The sequence below is a fragment of the Lithohypha guttulata genome (assembly GCF_036872675.1).
Source record: "Lithohypha guttulata strain CCFEE 5908 chromosome Unknown scaffold_5, whole genome shotgun sequence".
NCBI lineage: Eukaryota > Fungi > Ascomycota > Eurotiomycetes > Chaetothyriales > Trichomeriaceae > Lithohypha > Lithohypha guttulata.
Window position 1 is genome coordinate 2,172,853 of NW_027042754.1, and position 19,780 is coordinate 2,192,632.

The 19,780-nt window shown below is 48.9% G+C and overlaps 10 protein-coding genes and 1 non-coding gene across 11 annotated transcripts; 5 read left to right on the forward strand and 6 right to left on the reverse strand.

Annotated features, from left to right (window-relative positions):
* Positions 1–38: 38 nt before the first annotated feature.
* On the reverse strand, positions 39–1,109 carry LTR64_007272 (uncharacterized protein; the record flags this gene model as incomplete). The annotated part of the gene is made up of 1 exon (XM_064901595.1): positions 39–1,109. One exon carries the CDS (start codon positions 1,107–1,109, stop codon positions 39–41), a length of 1,071 nt encoding a protein of 356 aa, XP_064752671.1.
* A 1,059-nt stretch (positions 1,110–2,168) lies between these two features.
* ain1 (alpha-actinin) lies at positions 2,169–4,193 on the forward strand (the record flags this gene model as incomplete). The annotated part of the gene is made up of 2 exons (XM_064901596.1): positions 2,169–2,224; positions 2,273–4,193. The coding sequence occupies 2 exons, from the start codon at positions 2,169–2,171 to the stop codon at positions 4,191–4,193; spliced, it is 1,977 nt and encodes a 658-aa protein (XP_064752672.1).
* Positions 4,194–4,719: 526 nt separating this feature from the next.
* LTR64_007274 (uncharacterized protein) lies at positions 4,720–6,519 on the forward strand (the record flags this gene model as incomplete). Its single annotated transcript, XM_064901597.1, has 3 exons — positions 4,720–4,801; positions 4,847–6,129; positions 6,181–6,519. The coding sequence occupies 3 exons, from the start codon at positions 4,720–4,722 to the stop codon at positions 6,517–6,519; spliced, it is 1,704 nt and encodes a 567-aa protein (XP_064752673.1).
* A 281-nt stretch (positions 6,520–6,800) lies between these two features.
* On the reverse strand, positions 6,801–6,924 carry LTR64_007275. Its single transcript has one exon. It is a non-coding gene; the product is annotated as a tRNA-Gly (tRNA).
* A 665-nt stretch (positions 6,925–7,589) lies between these two features.
* LTR64_007276 (uncharacterized protein) lies at positions 7,590–8,583 on the forward strand (the record flags this gene model as incomplete). Its single annotated transcript, XM_064901598.1, has 4 exons — positions 7,590–7,649; positions 7,706–7,856; positions 7,905–8,495; positions 8,555–8,583. 4 exons carry the CDS (start codon positions 7,590–7,592, stop codon positions 8,581–8,583), a joined length of 831 nt encoding a protein of 276 aa, XP_064752674.1.
* Positions 8,584–9,009: 426 nt separating this feature from the next.
* On the forward strand, positions 9,010–10,027 carry LTR64_007277 (uncharacterized protein; the record flags this gene model as incomplete). The annotated part of the gene is made up of 4 exons (XM_064901599.1): positions 9,010–9,084; positions 9,149–9,221; positions 9,284–9,511; positions 9,561–10,027. 4 exons carry the CDS (start codon positions 9,010–9,012, stop codon positions 10,025–10,027), a joined length of 843 nt encoding a protein of 280 aa, XP_064752675.1.
* Positions 10,028–10,339: 312 nt separating this feature from the next.
* Positions 10,340–11,366, forward strand: LTR64_007278 (uncharacterized protein; the record flags this gene model as incomplete). Its single annotated transcript, XM_064901600.1, has 3 exons — positions 10,340–10,406; positions 10,482–10,830; positions 10,910–11,366. 3 exons carry the CDS (start codon positions 10,340–10,342, stop codon positions 11,364–11,366), a joined length of 873 nt encoding a protein of 290 aa, XP_064752676.1.
* Positions 11,367–11,827: 461 nt separating this feature from the next.
* On the reverse strand, positions 11,828–13,631 carry LTR64_007279 (uncharacterized protein; the record flags this gene model as incomplete). The annotated part of the gene is made up of 2 exons (XM_064901601.1): positions 11,828–12,163; positions 12,216–13,631. The coding sequence occupies 2 exons, from the start codon at positions 13,629–13,631 to the stop codon at positions 11,828–11,830; spliced, it is 1,752 nt and encodes a 583-aa protein (XP_064752677.1).
* A 1,258-nt stretch (positions 13,632–14,889) lies between these two features.
* YLH47 (LETM1 domain-containing protein ylh47) lies at positions 14,890–16,617 on the reverse strand (the record flags this gene model as incomplete). Its single annotated transcript, XM_064901602.1, has 2 exons — positions 14,890–16,514; positions 16,566–16,617. The coding sequence occupies 2 exons, from the start codon at positions 16,615–16,617 to the stop codon at positions 14,890–14,892; spliced, it is 1,677 nt and encodes a 558-aa protein (XP_064752678.1).
* A 1,075-nt stretch (positions 16,618–17,692) lies between these two features.
* On the reverse strand, positions 17,693–18,007 carry LTR64_007281 (uncharacterized protein; the record flags this gene model as incomplete). Its single annotated transcript, XM_064901603.1, has 1 exon — positions 17,693–18,007. One exon carries the CDS (start codon positions 18,005–18,007, stop codon positions 17,693–17,695), a length of 315 nt encoding a protein of 104 aa, XP_064752679.1.
* Positions 18,008–18,046: 39 nt separating this feature from the next.
* LTR64_007282 (uncharacterized protein) lies at positions 18,047–18,919 on the reverse strand (the record flags this gene model as incomplete). The annotated part of the gene is made up of 4 exons (XM_064901604.1): positions 18,047–18,294; positions 18,341–18,626; positions 18,677–18,767; positions 18,816–18,919. The coding sequence occupies 4 exons, from the start codon at positions 18,917–18,919 to the stop codon at positions 18,047–18,049; spliced, it is 729 nt and encodes a 242-aa protein (XP_064752680.1).
* Between the last annotated feature and the right edge of the window lie 861 nt (positions 18,920–19,780).

The window sequence follows — 19,780 nt, forward strand, 5'->3', positions numbered from 1 at the left end:
TTTGCTGCCGCGCATCCAAATTAACAATCTCAACAAGCTCATTTTCTCGAACCTTCCCAGCCCAGAATCTCTGCATACGGCCTCACATCTTCGAGCGTTCCAGGCACAAAGGTCAACGGCGTCTTCTCAGTAATGGGATCTTTGGTGTAAACCAATTTCTTCATGTATGACATGGTGTCCGAACTGGCCTTTTGTGTCTTCTGCCAATCATCGTAGATCGCCTCCCACCACAGGTGTATCTCACCGTCTCGGCCTTTGTGACCACCTATTCCATCAGGACTGACACGACGTTCCCATGGCTTGTCGACGATGTAGTGGAGGATGACTAGTTTCTCCTTGGACCACAAAGGAGGGTGGATGTATGGATGTGTTTTGATGGCATTGTATTTCCAGGAGATGGGTTTCCACTGGTGTCTGAAGAAGTCGGCGAGGAAATCTTGGTCCGGAAACTGGTAGTCCTTTAGGCGCTCGGTGTAGTTGAAGAACCCCATCATTCGAACCCAGAGATCTTCGGTAGGGTAGAAGAGGAAAAGACCGCCATTTAGAAGTCCATAAGTGGGTCTACCCTCAGTATCGTCTTGTATCTGGTCAGGCGCAGTCAAGGGTGTGTAAGCACAATTGCCTTTCTGCCACGCTGCAGGTGCCCAACTGGCACTATCAGGAGTGCAAATGCAGGCGTGGGTAGAGGCTATCCAATCTCGTGGAATATCAGTGTTGAAGACATCGTCGGGATTCTGAAAGGCGGCCATATCGGCATCTAAGAAGCACGCTCTCTGGTAGCCCTGCTTGTAGACTTCGAAGGCTCTCAGCTTTGTGAATGTGTCCCGGAATCGCTCGGCGACTGCTACGCCAGCCATGTTCTCCTGGCCATCTCGTGGTAAGAGAAGTTGAACATGACTCGGTATCATGCGACCAGAGCGTGCTCCCTCAGCTTTGAGCGCGGCGATGGCTTCGTCTCCAAGGCTGTCTGTGTACTGAACAACGAATGGGTATTTTGACTTCTGCTGATCCAGAGTGTGAGCTAGAACAATGACTCCTGGTAAGTAAGAGGGCTTGGTGACGAGGGTGACCCAGCACGTAGGCTCTTGGTCTGGAGTCAAGCTTCCCATTATGGAGTGTCTATTTCTAGATGAGATATGGGTGCTATAAAGTATTTTCCAGAAAAATACAATAGTACTATGTAGAGTACAATCGTGATGGCAAAGAAGTTTTCAGACTGGGGAATATGAGGAAGAATATTAAATTGATACGCAAGCAATCTCCCTGTTTGTGCGCTTTTCAAAGTGGTGTGTCTAACAAGCCATGCTTTGTTCGCAGCGCTGCGACAGGTTGAGCAAGAAGTGAAGACGAGCTGAGCAAAGTCAAATTGTCGCAAACCCACACATCGTCATTATCAAACCGTTGTGGACATCAAACTATAGCGAATCGGACAAGGAGGATAACATCTCCGGCTGTCTGTGTTTGCCTATGCAAAGCAGAACTGCATGGTGAAAGCGTAAGGCTCTTGTGACAAGCACGCAAAATGCGTATGCCACAGCTTTGACGGTCCCAACTCACCGGCATGTTTGCTGAACAAGCAGACGAACGACCCGTGCTTGCGCCATGTTCGGTCAAAGAGCTGATTGTCGTGTGTCCTATTAGTTGGCAGAGATGTTGGTGAAAGTACTTAACCGCATTTTGAAGGCAGAGTCAGCCACAGCCGCCTCCGACATGTCGATATGACTGAAGCGCCCTAACGACCATTGATCAAGGTCGAATTGTGGTTGTGCAGGTGGGTGTACACAAGGAAGATGCACATTTTCGTTGCTGTGGTTGTGGCTCTTTGTTGATCTCGATGGAGCTTCAGGGCAAGCGCACTGTGCCCGAATTGTAGGAAGCCAATCAGCGTAATGGTCACTTCAGGGGGGTCGGGAAAGATCCTTGCGAGCCCGGAAACCGCAAACAGGGCAAACTGCGGGCGTTGATATGTCGAGGCGGCTCCTGCCCAAATAGTAACAATGCAAACAAACGATAGCCTCACTGTTTCGTACACTTGACATTTGGCATTGATATCGACATTGGTATACTGAACAATCAAGAATTGGCCTCGACAGGCGAACCATACTGCTTACTGGTCAAGCTCGACAGGAATTTTTGGAAACCGGATTGTGCCTTTCGATTATGCTGCGATGGTCCTGCTCGAGAAGCAGTGGGTGAATGTTCAGGAAAAGACTTTCAGGAAATGGTAAGCTGGTCCAGAAGGAACTACGGTCACGGTGTGCTGACTGAGTAGGCTCAATAATAAGATAAGCCCACGAAATGTAGTGGTAACCGACCTCTCGACCGACCTCTCGGATGGAGTTAATCTGATTCACCTTCTCGAACTTCTCAGCAATGAGTCTCTTGGACGATATGCTGCCAAGCCGAAACTGCGTGTACAGCGATTCGAAAATGTCAACAAGTGCTTGGACTTCATTAGGAGCAGAGGAATCCAGATGACCAATATTGGCGCCGAAGACGTGGTAGATGGCAACAGAAAGATTATCCTAGGACTGATCTGGACGCTCATTCTGAGGTTCACCATATCCGATATCAACGAGGAGGGTCTATCAGCCAAGGAAGGTCTTCTCTTGTGGTGTCAGCGGAAAACAGCCTGCTACGATGGCGTGGACGTTCGGGACTTCTCTTCCTCTTGGAATGACGGTTTGGCATTTTGCGCGCTACTCGATATCCACAGGCCTGATTTGATAGACTACGATACTTTGGATAAGTCTGACCACAAGGGCAACATGCAGTTGGCTTTCGATATTGCGTCAAAGGAGATTGGAATACCGGATCTGTTGGACGTCGAGGATGTGGCCGATGTTGCAAAGCCAGACGAAAGGTCTTTGATGACCTACATTGCCTACTGGTTCCATGCTTTCAGTGCCATGGAAAGAGTCGAGAATGCGGGGAGGCGAGTAGAGAAGTTTGTCTCGAACATGCAAGGCGCCTGGGAGATGGAATCTGCTTACGAAAAAAGAATGCGAGCGCTGCTGAAGCTCATTCGAGAACAGCGTCAGACTTGGCGCGAGTCCAAGTTTGAGGGAACTTACGCCGACGCCAAGGCGCAGGCTGCTGCCATGGGAAAATTCAAAAGGAGTCTGAAAAGAGATTGGGTAGCTGAGAAGTCTGAGATAGGTGCTCTGCTTGGAAACATAAAGACGAAATTATCTACGTATAGGCTGCGGCCATATCAGCCACCACCAGAGCTGAGATTTGAAGTACTTGACGAGGAGTGGGCCGGCCTATCAGGCGACGAGCAGCGGCGAAGCAGGCTCATCAATGAAACCATTAGAGACATCAAGTACGCACTCAGGAGAAGCTTCGCGGACAAAGCCAACGATTTTGCTTTGACACTAAACACGTTGTCTTTAGCAATTTCTGGACTTGAGGGCGATGTTGAGGATCAGCTTCAACATGCACAAAAGTTGGCCAGCAACATCCCTGTTCTGGAACAGTATCTCGAAGGCATAGCAGTGTTGGATGAGAAGTGTCAAGAAGCAAACATTGACGAAAACGACTTCACGACGTACACTTACGACGAGCTTGTCTATGAGCTCAGTCTCGTCAAGCAGGCCACTTCGAAGAAGCTGACCTTTTTAGAGAACCAAATGGTAGCAAGGAGTATGACGAACCTGACGCCTATTCAGCTGGAAGAGTTTGAGTCAGTATTTAGACACTTCGACCGTGACGGTACTAATACCTTGCATGAACTCGAGTTCAGTGCAGCACTTGCTAGTCTGGGGTTGGTTTATGATGAGCAGGAGATGCACGAGAAATTCCTTGAGGTCTGCCACACCGGACTTGATCCTGCCACATCGCCGGTATCAAAGAAACAACGTGAGACACGTGGTGTCGGTTTCGAGCAGTTCATTCGTTTCATGGTCGCTGTCACGGAGGATCAAAACAGTGCCGAGCAGGTGTTTGACTCCTTTAAGGAGGTTGCAGATGGGAAACCCTACGTAACAGAGATGGACCTGCGGCATTCTCTAATACCTGAAGAGCTCATTGAGGATCTGATTCACAGCATGCCTGAACACCACGGACCTGACCTCGAAGCCGATCGAGGAGTGCCGAAATACGATTATATTACCTTTATGCAGGGCATGATGGGTGATGGTTCAGACAAGCAGTCGAATGGTGATCACAGACCAAGGACGCCAGTTCGCTGATCAATGTATTGTTGTTTTGTTTACTGTTCCGTAAAGCATTGCGTTGGTGATTGGATATGAAGCACATGTACAAGCAGTCACGAAGGATGAATAAATAGGGGTGGTAACGGGACAACCAAGTGAATTCAATGATACCTTTAGCTTAGTAACCTCGATTGCCTTCATGCAACCACGAACTACTAGCCACAGTTTTCGCATGTGCTTCTTGCAGTGCACTGCCCTGCCACTGCCAGGTCAACGTTACTAGTATATGGAAAAAGTCTTGGCAGGTCAAACTTGCTCTCTGTCAGCTCGCATAGACGTGTAGTATTTTGCCCTTTCAGGTCTACCTCGGCCTGGAATCTTCATACAGTCGGAGAGGGTAACACTTTCGGCTATCCAAACTTTAGCTTGCGCGATCAGTCCTATTCGTAGACTGAACATATCCTTTTGACGATCTGCTGGCTATGGCAGCTTCTTTCTCCATGTTCGGTGTCTCTGTGCAGAGGTGGCTGGCCATCACAATCCTGGCTCATTTGCTGCCAACATGGCTACCATGAACACCAAGCAGTATTTACCCGAGAAGGACTATCGGCTGCCAGATATAGATGTGCTGACTATGATATTTGGTAAGCACATATCGTAAGTCTTGAACCTCATGCTGATGAGACCAGACTCTCCGCTGTCATGGACAAATGAGGCTACCATCCTACATGCTGAAGCAGCAGATCCTTCTAACAAGCTCACGAAAGCCGAGTGTCGCGTGCTCACCAAGCGCCTCTCTCATACTTTCCGACACGAATTTGGTATAGGCGCAGATGGTCCAGACAAGGATGTGGTAGTGTGTATATCGTCCGGCCAAATCATTCTTGCACCTCTCTTTTATGGTGTGGTAGGCGCGGGAGGCATTTACAGTGCTGCCTCAAGCGCGTTCCAGCCGTCAGAACTTACCAGGCAGTTGAAGCAGGGAAGAAGCACGCTTCTACTGGCAAGTGTCGATGCGAAAGACGTTGCGATTGCTGCTGCAAAGCAATGCGATATACCTCTTTCTCGAGTGCTGATCTTTGACTCGATGGGCCATAAGAGGGAACTGATGCCCGCCGATGGCAAGAAAGTCAATTACCTGGATAACAGGAAAGAAATGTCCTGGCCCAAGATCACCGATCCGGAGAAGCTGAAAACAAGTCGGGCATGTCTTCTTTACAGCTCTGGTACGACTGGTCCGCCCAAAGGTGTTATAGTTTCTCATCTAAATATTGTTGCTGAGGGACTCTTGCCTCAATTTCTGATTAGGGAATACTTTGTTCGAAGACGACTAAAAGAACCAAACTACAAGTTCGAATACCGCACTCTAGCACATCTTCCAGCTGCACACATTGCCGGCTTGCAAGGATATCTTGTGAACCCTGCAATAGCTGGAGGTCCAGTTTACTGGATGCCGAAATTTGATTTCGTGAAATTTCTAGAATACAACAAGAAGTTTCGGATAACGACGTTCTTCACGGTCCCGCCAATCTATCTGCTGATCGCGAAAAGTCCACTGGTAAGGGACCAGTTCGCTAGTATGGAGCATGCCATTAGTGGTGCCGCACCTATGGGAAGAGAGCTGCAGCAAGCTGTGCAACAGAAAATGGGTTGCTATGTCTCTCAGACTTGGGGACTGTCCGAGACCACTGGTAGCGTGACGCTGATGAAGTGGGACGAGAACGATTTGACAGGATCTGTGAGCAAGGTACTACCGAATCAACGTCTGAGAATTGTAGATGACGACGAGAACGATGTAGAGGAAGGTCAGGAGGGAGAGCTACTAGCGCAGGGACCTGTGGTTACGCAGGGTTATTTTGACAATGAAAATGCTACTAAGGAGTCTTTTACACGAGATGGGTTATGGTACAAAACTGGCGACATCGGCGTAAGGAGGGCGAACGGACTTTTCTATGTTGTCGATCGGAAGAAGGTAAGCCTAGCAGCAAACACGATGAAGACACAATATACTGACATCTCACAGGAGCTGATCAAATACAAGGGGTTGCAAGTCGCTCCAGCCGAGCTCGAAGCCTATCTAATAGCTCACTCGAAGATCCTGGATGCTGCAGTTATTGGTGTGCCTGCTCCTGATGGTTCTGGCAACGAATTGCCGCGTGCTTATGTTGTTGCCGATAAGAACGTGATCAATGAGGACCAGATCAAGGAATATGTCAAGAAAGAGCTAGCAAGTCACAAGCAGTTGCGAGGAGGCGTAATATACCTGGACGCTATCCCGAAGAGTCCTTCTGGCAAGATCTTGCGGAGGGAGTTGAGGGAAATGGCGAAGAAGGAGAATCGTACGACTGGAGCGAAGCTGTAATCCATCCGGCTCTATTTGGGTTTTAATAAGATACGTGGTAGCGTAGGAGCGAGTGATTCGAATCACCGATTTATAGATCTTGCCAGAAAGACAGAAGGACAGCATTTTGGGCAGTCGCGACTCAGTCGTTACATATCAACCTGTCCTGGTGATCGGAAGGGTGCTCAAAGCTGCCAAAAAAATGCTAGTCTGGGGGAGCGGCAAGCTAGCCCTTGAAGATCTGCTACCAACCACAAGGACGTATCTTGCAGCACTTGAACAGAAGAAAAAAGAGAACGAGATGCATTCGTCGGGAATCGAACTGGATGATACGTTAATATTATGGCTAGATGATATTGAGTGAAGACAACATACCCCGAGTCTAGTCGATGGCAACGACCAATTCTACCACTGAACCACGAATGCTGGAGACCAAGTGATGTGTGCTTGTATGGACCTCAAAATTCACATAATCGAAATATATTCTTGTGCAAATGGAGACCTAGCTCAAGCTGACGCCATCAGATCCGGTTGTTGCCGATCAATCAAAAGACGTCACGTTTCCCTGCTCGAATGTATTCGCAGGCTTTGTTTGAAGGATCTTGACCACTCCCTGTCCACTTCGAAGCTGCTACAGTCGTCAACGGTAATTTAGGCCGTGAGCAAGAGCGTCTGGCGGAGCAATTTCCTTGTGATATAGATGACCGTCTTGATGCATGCAATCACGACTAGGAGCCTGTTAGTTCTACCTGCACAAGAAATCCTCTAGGCTAGACTGTTTTCAACTCATAAAGCTCTTACTGCAACACATCCCTAAACAGCAGCGCGACATCTTTATCAGTCCCCGTCACTACAAGCCCAATTATATTGAAGTTTTCGAAATCATTCTATTCATGAACATGGTACTGACAGAATCGAGCTGCTATGCCGAGGCACAACGCTTACAGGCGTGCCATACAAACAACCTCCAACTCCCTCCTGCAATTCGCGCTTCTATTTTGACACCAGGCCTAGCTCACGTACATAAATATATGTGATCAGAGGAACTCTATTTTACCTTTTTACAGATCACTTGTTTTTCAACAAACACGATGGCTCAAAAATACAACGACATCATCTTTGAGGTTAAGGAGAAGATAGGCATCATCAAGGTCAATCATCTCGTTGATGTCGGCCAACGAAGCAGTACTGACACTTTTGCCAATAGCTAAACCGGCCCAAATCGCTCAATGCATTCGGCGGAACTTTGGTTATGGATATCATCGCAGCTCTAAGAGAGCTTAATGAGCATCCAGATACTGTCTTCACAGTACTTACGGGCGAAGGCCGTTTCTTCTCATCAGGCGCAGACATCAAAGGTTAGCATATGCTTCACTTTCTCTGAGAACACTACTGAAAGAGCGAAGGTGTCGCCGGAAGCAACGAAGAGCAATACAAAAACGACGCCGAGAAAAAGGTCGCATTCATGTCTCGGTTCTCATATGCTATCGAATTACTCCGCTCGATCATCGACCACAAGAAAGTCGTCATTCTGGCACTGAACGGTCCAGGGGTCGGTGGAGGTGCAGCTTGGTTTCAAGGCGTCGCAGATATCGTGTTGGCCGCTGAAGGAGCATGGCTCCAAGTACCATTCAACGCGCTGGGCCTTGTACCTGAAAACGGAAGTGCAATCAACCTGGCCCAAAGCATGGGCGTTCATCGAGCTAACGACTTCTTGATGTTTGGACGGAAATGTACGGTGGAGGAATTGGAGCAATGGGGGCTGGTCAATCGCATTTTCCCAAAGGAAAACTTCCAGGAGTCTGTCGTCAAGTTTCTCGAGGAGCAGCTTGAGGTCAATGATGGAAAAAGCATGATGGAGACGAAGAGGTTGCAGAACGCGCCGAGAAGGGCGGAGAGGATGATGGCTGTATTCGATGCTATGGAGGCCCTGGCAGAAAGATTTGTTGAAGGTGCTCCAGCGCAGAGATTCAAAGACAAGGTCGCTCTTCTGAGTTGTGAGTGCATCCTACTGATTCCCAATATTTCTGATTACAGCATATTGACTATCAAACAGCTAAATCTAAGGATCGAAGCAAGCTTTAAGCTCGAGCAATTCATTACCTTTCACATCTCCTACAGGTCAAGGCTGTAATGAAATGTTATCATTGTCAGGGCCGTGCCAGAAACTCGATATACTGCCTCCACGTTTTCTGCACACTAAGCTACCTATATATCTAACAACAAAGCACAAACGACACCATGAATTCACTTATTGCTCCCAGTGCGTATTTCTTTCCTCAATTTCCACAGCCGAGGTTACTAGAGTTCCAGGGGTTTGGCGATCACAAAAAAACAGGCATCTGCGGAGGTGGATTGCGCTAACAATGCGTGCGGAGACTGCTCAAGGTCTTGTGCTAAGATCGAGAATGGACCTGTGGTTCTGAGATGCACAGAGCTTGTGATCTTGTCAATGGGAGACAAGTTGAGAGTTTCCTCGGACACCTAATCTGACCGCTATCGATACCGGCCATGTCCACTTCACCTACTCGGCTCAGGCAAATCGCTCTAGTGGCCAAGAACTTGAAGAAGGCTGAATATCTGCTTGTAAGCATCTCCTCCCCAACCACCCAGCTCGATTCAAGGACTAGTTGACAACAACTTCTTCTAGACCACCATACTCGGCACAGAAGTCGTCTTCGTGGATCCACAGGTCTCAAGATGGGGAATCAAGAATATTCTCGGTTCGTGTTATCCTTTCCCGAAGCATTACTAGACTAACCAAAGCTTACTCGTCTCTCTATAGTTGCTGTAGGTGGAGACATCATCGAAGTGTGTTCCCCATTCGAGGACGGTACTACAGCTGGAAGGCTGCTTGACAAGAGAGGTGATGGAGGATACATGATTATTATGCAGACTATTGATGCTGCAGCACGAAGGAAAGCTATTGAGGCGAAGAAACTCGCCAAGGTAATCTATGGGCACGAGCACGATGATGTCGTTTGTGTACAGTATCATCCGAAGGGTATACCCGGTAAGTCGTCTCTGCCTTACCATGACATAACCTAATTTGAAATTAATAGGTGGTATGATGCCTGAACTCGACTCTCACACTCCCACAGCCGGCAATCCGACACCATTGCAGTCCACCTTCAGCCCCTGGCACGCAGCTGGAAAGGATTACGAGGCATATTCAGCAGGGATGAAGCGCTGCGCTCATCTGAAATTTCTGTCTGCAACATGTCGTCTGACTCCTGGTGATAGCAATACTGAACAGGCGGCCAAGCAGTGGGAACGACTGTTTGGTGTCTCACGAGAGGGCAGTGAGCTGGCATTCACGAACATGCGGCTTCGATTTGTTCCTGGTGCGGATGGCAGCTCTGATGGGCTTGAGTCGATCAGTATCCAGGTGACAGGTAAGCAACGATATTATGAGATGATAGAGAAAGCTCGCGAGCTCGGCTTGTTGGAAGAAAGCTGGATTAATATGCTTGGATTGAGATGGCGTATATCTTTGGCTGATGAAGAGCCAGGTAAAAGTAAGCTCTAATCAAAGCTTCTATGTTCAGATTTGTTATGATCATAGACATGACTGTCCATTTCAGCCAGTACAACATATTGAGTTCCGAGTCAGGTTTGTGAATAGCCGTCGTACAGTAATAATCCTTGGCCTTTCGATATGGATTTCTTTTGCCTCGGTAAGATGCTGAAATTGAATATGTCGGAGTACTGACGGAAAGGACAGCACCAGGTAGGCCCTACACCTGCATTGCTAGACAATGTAGTCAAGCATGATGATCAGTCAGAGTCCCTTCATGAACGATCGCACTCCTTCCAAGTTAATAGACATTGTTGACGAGTCATGGCGGAGATACCGAACTTCAAGACCTTGTTCCGCCTAGACGGCAAAGTCGCGCTGATCACAGGTGGTAAGTCATCACCACAAGCTCCTTAATACAGCAAGTGTGAATGGTTGCACAAAGACTAAAGGAGTAATGAGATAGGCGCGACAGGTATTGGCTATTACATAGCTGCTGGATTTATGCAAGCAGGCGCAAAGCAAGTCATCCTCACATCTCGCAAGGAGGACTCCCTGAAGGAGGCAGTCGACAGACTTAATGCTATTTCAGGTCTTCCAGGTCGAGCGTCTTATATCATCTCCAATATAAGCACCATCGAGGGAGTCGAGAAGCTCGCGGCTGAGCTTCAGAAGACTCTGCCAAGTGGAAAGCTTGACATCCTGGTCAACAATGCCGCAGCAAGTTGGGGAGGACCGTTCGAAGACTATGAGGACTGGAAGGTTGCGAAAACGCTGGACGTCAACGTGCGTGCTGTTTTCAATTTGACTAGAAAGTGAGTATATGATTGTGCAGATCGTTTGGTTCAGGCTCATCCACTTGCCAGACTTTGGGCGTCACTAACTCGAGCTTAGACTACAGCCATTTCTCATGGCAGCAGGTACACGGGACGATCCTGCGAGAAACATCATCGTGAGCTCGGTTGGTGGCATTGTCGTGCCTCATGTGGGCAGGGCAGGTGCGATCGCGTATAGTGTATCGAAAGCTGCCGCGCATCATTTGGGTCGGAACTTCGCCATGGAACTTGTACCACACAACATCACCTGCAACACTATCGCCCCAGGGTGGTTTCCTACACGGTTAGCAAACCCAGCTATAGAGAAAGCCGGCGGCGAAGAAGCTGCAGGATCAGTCAATCCGATGGGTAGACTGGGCGTGCCAGAGGATATAGCTGGTGTTGCTGTATATCTCTGTTCGCGAGCAGGCAGATACATCAACGGAGAGGACATCAGTGTGGATGGTGGCAGCAGGCTCATGAATGCCAGTGCAGCGAGCCATATTGCAGCAGTCAGAGGTGCTGCAAAATTGTAGGCAGCTAGCAAAATATCCAGGGCACGCAATCTCAGTAGTGTCCAGTTCGCTGAAGTTGAGGCGCGTGTCGTGTCTAACTGAAGGCAGGAGCGATCGCATTGAGCGCAGAGGAAGGGCGAGTCCTGTCAAACCCTTCTAGAATGGACTCGAAGGTGTAGCGGAAAGAGCCACTCGTGCACTACCGGTAGTAGTAGGCTACTTGAAGCAGTCTATTTCATGATACCAACCACAAATCCCTTTGTCGGTGCCACACACGGAGCGAATTTGTCATGTTCTATTATGCTTGTGACAGGGCAAGTTGATTGAGCTAGGATCTGTGGTAGTGCTTTGAAAACTCATGTATTCAACATGTATTGACTCACATATCTGGTATCTGGCATCTTCTGTTACATGTCTACGATCACAGGCGCAGCTGCTTTCGTTCCACCTTGATAGTGGTTCTGATGACTGTGGCTCACAGCCTACAGCTTCGCACCCTTCTTCATTCGGGCTGCCTTGTCCTTGTCTCTTAACATACGCCTCAAGATCTTTCCAGAGGGGCTCTTTGGAATAACGTCAATGAACTCTATACCTCCTTTCAACCACTTATGCCTGGCCTTCTCCTTCTCGATGAATCGTTGTATATCTCGCTTCACAGCGGCGTCACTCTCTTCTAAGCCCACTGAATTGGACTTGACCACATATGCCCTCGGAACCTCGCCAGCCCTTTCGTCAGGGGCAGGAATGACCGCACAATCGGCGACAGCTGGATGTCCGAGCAGTGCTGCTTCAAGCTCGGCGGGAGCGACTTGCAGACCCTGAAAGACATACGTTAGTACGGAAAAAGAGAAGTCGTGAGTAAGTGCTTACCTTGACCTTGATGAGTTCCTTCAACCTATCCACGATCCAGACGTGTTCACTACCAGATGACGCTTTCTTGAAGACGACTTCGTCGCCTGTACGCATGTAGCGGCCATCTTCGAGATCGACAAAGGTCTCCTTTGTAGCCTTCTCGTTCTTCAGATAGCCAAGCGTGACTGAGGGAGATTTGACCAGCAGCTCACCAGGCTGATCGTAGCCAGTGATCTCATTTCCCTCAATTGACATAACTCGGGCAGTATAACCAGGTAGCAAGCAGCCGGAGGAGCCAAAGACAATGTCTTCGGGCTGTGTCGAGCACACGACTGTGCAAGTCTCCGTAAGGCCATATCCCTGCCTGACCTTCCACTTTGGATATTGTTTCGAGAGCTCGACAGCTGTTTCCTGTCCTAGTGGTGCTGCGCCAGTGAAGATACTGACAACAGATGAAAGATCGTACTTTGAGCACAGCTCTTTCTGCTTGACCATACCGATAATGATTGGAGGCACAATGTACAGAGTGGTGATTTTGTACTTTTGTATACTGTTCAGATAATTCTGCATGTCGAACTTGGGCAGGACCACGACGCTATGTCCAAGATATGTCGATTCGTGACAAATAACGATCAAGCCGTAAATGTGGGATTGAGGCAGCAGGCCTAATGCAACCTCATTGTGATTTCCACCAGCAGTTAGCTTCTCCCGCCATTTCTGATCATAGGCTTTGATCTGCAACGTATTGGCAATCACGTTTCTGTGAGAAATCATCACGCCTTTTGGTAATCCCGACGTGCCAGAGCTATAGCAGAGGAAAGCTGTCTGCCGAGCACCTTGACCCTTCTCCCATTTCGACTGCTCCAACTCTGGTAGTTTCTTGCCAGCTTCAACAAGCTGATCGAAAGTCTTCAAGTCCTTTGGATATTTCGATGCATCATCGCCAGGCATGGACAACAGGTATATCTTCGACCGATCGACTCCTGCCTTCTTCGCGCCCTCGAGGGCCACCTCCAACAAGGGCATTACAGTGAATAGCGCTTTCGAATCGGAATTCGTCAGCTGATGTCTCAGCTCATCGGCGCTATACGCAGCGTTTGCGGGCGAAGAGACGCCGTTCAGTCGATGTATCGCCCAGTTCAGCGTCATGACATCAATCGTGTTCAGCGCGAAAACACCACACACCTTGTCGAACTCGGTGCCCTCGTTCACCTTCCATCCAAACTCTTTCGCAAGTGCTCTTGCCAAGTATGTATATTGCTCCTTCTGTTGTGCCGCACTGGTCTTCTTTCCTGTCAATCCGCAGATATAGGCGTCCGCAGATTCTGATATTGGTGTCCGACCATGTTTCTCCTCGAACATAAACTCGGGAATTGATACGCTGTCAGGTATCTCGGGGCATTGCGGTACCCATTCAGGGGGGTAAAAAGGCATGATTGCCTTGGATTGTAGAGTCCAAGGTTATACGCGAAATGAGACGGCAAGGAACAAGATGAAAACACAAGACGTATAGATGCAGGGTATCGAAGCAGTATAGGGAGCAGATGAACCTGAGAAGCCTTTGGGCCGACCTTAATAATAGGTAGCTAGAAAGCCGAGATCAGTCGTGCAGAAGCTTCATCTAGCGAAAGGTTACCCGAATCGTGGTACGGACTGCAGGTCTGGACGGCAGTAAGCTTGAGCGAGATTTGTGCAATCATCGGTGCTGAGGCGAGCTAAACTTCCGTCATCACTAGCCAAGTTGGCTAATAAGGAACTTCCCCATAGAAGCCACCAGTGGGGTATGAAGATGACCTCGACAGCAGAACAATCTTCTACCTTCTTCCTCAAGCTTGTTAGACAGGAGGAAATACCGCCAGAAAATCCCAGGCATGCCTATGAACAGCTTGATTCATCGAGATCTGGTAAAACGCACGTAGAACCGAGTTGTTAGAGCGCTTGATAGTCTAGCTTGATGTGCCTGACGTGAAGCGTGGCAGCTGGGGGTTTCTGGGGAAAGGACGACCCACTTCGAAAAATGCCCAGTCCTGAGGTGCCGAGGTTAACTCTGTTTTCATGATTCGCCCGGTCAGCTCCATTCCTTTGTCATACCACTCTACTCGAGCTCAAACTGTGAGTTGGGTCGAGCTATATGTTATCATTCCTGCTCGATATCAACGTGCGCACCCGAGACTCAGCGTGAAGTCTCTAAGCTGTCCTCGTTATTATTCCAGCAGATAGTATCGAAAAACGTCGCGAAATTGATGTGGAATTTCAAGATGACCCTTCTTCTATAAACAGCCTGCCCTCTTTCGAATGGCCTTTATTGATCAGGCCCACAAAGACGAAGTGAGCATCATTTGGAAAAAGAAATTGAACACAACAGAAGGACTGAGCTGCGAAGGCGTCAACGATAGCCAAAACAGAGTCCATCGAAATGGGTAGTATGACAAACTAGAAGGTGGTGCTCTTTGGATTGCTACAGTAGATGAAGCCACGACTGTATATTGGAGTGACTCATATCTGCCTCGACTAGAACCTTTAAACAACGCTCCTTTGCATCGAGCCTGACCATCTATCCAAATGCACTGTCCGCTACCTGGCTCTGCTTTACCCAACGGCGGCTTCCACGCTTGCCTCGCCTGCATTGCTTGCTACACATCTATCAGAAAGTGGCGATTTATCTACGTGACAAATGAAAGGAGAATGCTCGTCATTCCTTCTTGACCTCCTCCTCTTTTCTTGACTTTTCAGCTTCCCCCTGCTTTACAGCGTCCTGCTCAGCCTCTTGAGCCTCTTTAGCTTCAGGTTCAGGAGTTTTAGCGTCGGCCGCCTTAGCCTTTGGCTTTTCGTCGATGTCCTTGTCGTCCTTCACTTCTTTTGCTTCTTCTCCTTTTGAAGCAGAGGCTTCCTTTTGCTCGTCTGCCTGCTCATTCTCTTCTTCGATGAGCTCCTGCTGCTCTTTCAAAACCTCTAGTCGTTGTCTGTTCGTAGCTGCACCCTCTGCATTGTGCACTTCAAGCTCGATCTCGTGGAAGAGTTCTTCTGGAATGGATGACAGCACTGCCTGAAGCGCTTCAATCTGAGTGTCAATCTCCTTATCTTTGCCTGAAGTGTACATGTATGCGTTGGACAGCACGAGCAACGTAGATGGTATGTTATACTTCAGCCTCAAATCCAGCCACATTTGCAGATCTTCTCTTAGCTTGGCCGGTGACATACCATGTGTCCTCAAACCTCTCGACGCGCAGGCCATTTGTAGTTCCGGAACGGAGAGGGAGTCAACACCTTCAAAAGAAATTGCTTTGTCGTCCCTCTTGATCTGCCTCATACGATGCCTGATCTGGTACCGCAGCATGGCATCTGTACCGAAAGTGTTCAGGTTCATGTACTTACATATTCCAACCAGCTGTGGCCGACTCAAGTTGTCCAATGTCAGATCATCTTTGAACATGCGGCAGGCTTTGATAGTGTCGTCTTTGGTTGGGGCGTCGCCAGTACTGCGAACCTTCCGGAAGAACTCTATGAACTCCTCTTTCTTGGCTGTTGTGGCAGATACCGGAAGACCAGTCTCACGAAGGGTATCTCTCAGAAAGCTAGATACTTTCTTCCTCGTGCTCCGCAAGCTAGCAGCTTTGTTTTCTCTGGACTTCTGGCCCTCGAAAGTGGAAGGTAGCATATTTGGGAATAGCTTGAGCGCGACCGGGAGGAGAAGTTCGGCAAAAGGCACGATGACGAAAACAGAGAATGGAACAAGACGGCCAAGATCCTGGACTGTTCGTTGTAACTGGCGGTTCTCTCGACGAGACAATTCATAGCCAGCAGCCATCTTCAAAGCCAGACGCGAGGAAATTCGTACTTCGGTAGCAAGCAGTTTTGTGCCATCCCAATAGTGCTGCAACTCTTTCTTAATCTTTTGGCCAATTGTCAATTTCTTCTCTTCCTTCTTTGAAACTCCTTTGGCTTCACTTGCAGCCTTACTGGCTGCCAACTCGGTCAGAGTAGATTCTTCTCGTGCAGTAGTCTTGTCGCCGCTGGTCGGCTGGTCGAGTGGTATGCTAGTCAGTTCGTCCGACTTTCTTAATTCAGCTGCTGTGAAGGACTGCGCTGCTGGGTCTTTTTCGAGTTCCTTCTTGGGCAGTGGCTTTTTGGCCTCATTGATATTGAATCCTGGAGGGGGTCCCCCGTCACTACTGTGAGTACTCGTCTCGGTCGCATACGCGCGTCTGGGTAACAAGATAGCTAGTGCTTGTAAATGTGCAGGGTAATCTTTCGAGCTGCGGAAAGTCCGGGTCCTCAACGTGTTCGTGGACAGTGAAGATGCATGTCGAGATTGTACTGCATATGTGTTAGCTAAAGGCTCGCTAGACAACCAAAGGGCGTGCGGACTTTGAACGAATCGTCTGGTCGCTTGGTTGCTGACAAGACGAGACCCGCTCATCTTAAAGGCGAATGCGACAATATGTATTTCAAGGAGAAACGACGGAACAAGCAAATGTAGTGAGTGATAACAGTAGACTGTAAGCTGGGTGTGCGAGGAATAGAAAGTATCTGTGTCAATAAGTGTAAGGTACTGGTTTGGAGCGGCGACTAGATTGTGCTGAGCAGTGAAGTTACAGTGTGGTGATGGTCAGATGCCAGATGCTCAACTGCAGGGGCAAGGCACCAAAAATGTCTGGACTGCTCCGATTGGTCGGAGTAGACCCAGAGCGGTCATAAGGCAGGAACAGCGGAAACAGCATCATCAGGCACGAAAAGCCTGAATTGAATACTGACCGGCGAAATGTGCGCGGCGACAGTGTGAAAAGGTAAATCTTATCACTCAACAGAGAGGCGGACTTTTGCACGACGAAACGATGTCCTCCACGTATATTGTAACGTGTTCCGCCCCAAATGAGCATCACGATGTGTGCACCTAAGCCAAAACGTGGTTACAAGATGTGCTCGACGCGTGGCTGCCTGTTGACGTAGCTGTTTTTGTGCAAATAAGGCGATTAAGTTCAAGATCCAGGCTCGGCACGTCGACCTCAACCACTAAATATAGTGACAACCATGAGGACACTCGTATTGAAATGTCGCATAACAGCATGCGCATTTACCACTCGGCCAAATGGTATAGCCAGTTGCAGACGACTCCACTTCAGGACAGTGAAACGTTTCAAAGATACTCCAGTGAAGCTCTTACTGGAAATGAAGGCTCAATCTTGAGGGCAAGTCCAATTCGTGATTGTATCAACGTCACTGAAGTACATGTGCTTCGCTTGTGCTAGAGTGAGTGGATGGACTGGCGTCACGTCTTCTTCGCTTGGGCTCTGGTGAGTCAGGGGGTGACGAGGACGTATTCCTACGTCTTCGCGGCTCATACCTGGGAAGCGACCTTCTTCTTTTGTGGTCACTCTTCCGCCTATCTCTGCTACCGCTTCTGCTGCGGCTGTAACTCCTGCTTCTACTTCTGCTTCTGCTTCTGCCGGCACTGGAGTCTCTCCGCCGTCGAGGAGGTGAGGCTGGACTTCGGCTCAAGCGCGGATCGGCTCGTCGAGGTCTTGGCCTGACAACGTCAGCACGTCTGTTGTTTCTTGTTTGATCGGGCGAGGATGTTGGTGATCGCCTCGGCTTATGACGATTTCCTCGCCTTCTGGTTCTTGAATCATCGCTTGATTCTGAGTCAGGCGACTTTCGTGTATGTTTTCGGTTGGGTCGTGGAGATGGACTTCGGCTGGAAGATCGTTGACGGCGTCTTGGTTGGTGTGGCCTGGGAGATGGTGAGCGTGATTCAGCAGAAGAAGATGAGCTTCGCGCGCGGCGGCGATGCTCAACTCGCCGTTCTCCATTTCCTCTTGCCTCGTTTTGGCCACGTCTCTCTCGAGAGCCTATCCGTCTCTGCTTCCTGGGCGGTGATCGAGACCTGACATTAGGAGAAGTTGCTCTATGGTTTCTTCTAGGTGGGGGTGACCTTGAAGCTGATGATCTGGAGCCGGATCTGCTGCGAGACCGTCCTTGACGGGTATCTCTCGCTTGAGAGCGACCAGTTCCACGCGGAACGTAGCTGTCTCGAGGTGGTGGACGGTATGGCGAATGTCTTCTTCGTGGAGACGGAGACCTGCTAGACCTAGGTGGTCTACGATAATCAAAATCGCGACCACTACCACGTCCTCTGAAGCCACCACGTCCTCTGTGGGGCCGTTCGTCTCTTTCCCGTCTACGAACAGCCTCGAGATCTTGTTCCTGTTTGACTGCGCTCTCTTTCTGCTTTTGTGCTGCTTCAGCCGCTCTCTGCGCAACCTCTTTCTCCTGAATAAGTTCTTGTTTCTTTGCCTCGAGAAGTTCTTTTGGGACGCCTTGATGGTTCGACTGCGCGCTTAGGCACAAATTCCATAAGTCCTTGCAAAACTTGGGCGTGTCCTTGTCCAGGAAGCCTGTAAGCTGGATCTGAAGTTCTTTGATATTAGGCTGCCAAAGTGTTAGCACTTCATCTGAAACAAGATCACGGCTCCGCTAACGTATCGTGAGCCCTCGAGGAGATTGAAGCACAGTTCAGTAACAACATCGTCCTCCGTGCCTAGGATTTCGGAGAGTCTTCGAGCAATCCATCTACACCGCGTCAGTCACTCCTCCTGGTAGTCACATAGTATCGCTCACTTCTTCATGACCTCGATGTTGATTTTCTGTACATCGACTTTCTGGTTGAACTCGGCTGGAAATTTCGTCTGCCGCAGCATTTTCTGGTCCACTGGTGTAGCCATAATTAAGAACAAACGAATAACTTAATATCGAACTGACACACAGACCTTAACTTCCCTGTGACAAAAAGAAAGACTGTACAAACGCTTGCGATACCACCACGACTCGTAGTAAGAGTAACTGACCAGACTAAATTTTGGTGGAGCTATCGGGCTAACGTCGGTACTGCAAGCTGCTTGGAGCTTGACAGCTTCACTTCCTGGTATTACCAACGATTCTTTCCAACCTCATACTCATTGTGGTCCAGCATCAAAAAGTGCACAAGGTGTTCTTGTCCAAAAAGAGCAAGCGGGCGCAAGATTCAAGATGTCTAGACATGCTGTGGCTCTACAGACCTACATATTGCCAGGGTGTTGTCCCCCTGTGCTACCTGCCCTGACTGCATCAAGGACGGATCATACTAAGGACTAACGTAACAAAAGTGTGAAATAAAGCTCCGTCATGTCACTCGGCCTTTTGTAGTGAGATACCGAATTTTCCTCGCCAGTGAATATAAGCATGCCTAGGCAGCAAACTGGGATTTACCACAAGTTTAAGTACGATACACCGCAGCTAAACTACTTCGTCTTTACTTTCACAGCTTCTCCACTGGACCGTGCTCTCCGGCTAAGACAACACATTGGCTCACAACAAGAGTGTATGGCATTGTTGAAGGACTATTGAGACAAAAGAGGCTGTCATGACACTAAATCCGTCCCACAGCACAACGACTTACAATGAGGCAAAGGCACTTCACCACAATGGTTGATGCTGCATTGTTCCAGTTCTGTCTTAAGGCTCAGACATGCATCAGCCTCACTCTTGGGTCTTACTACGATTGATACTAGAGAGCATTTGTCATTATACGCCAGTGCCAGCATTCT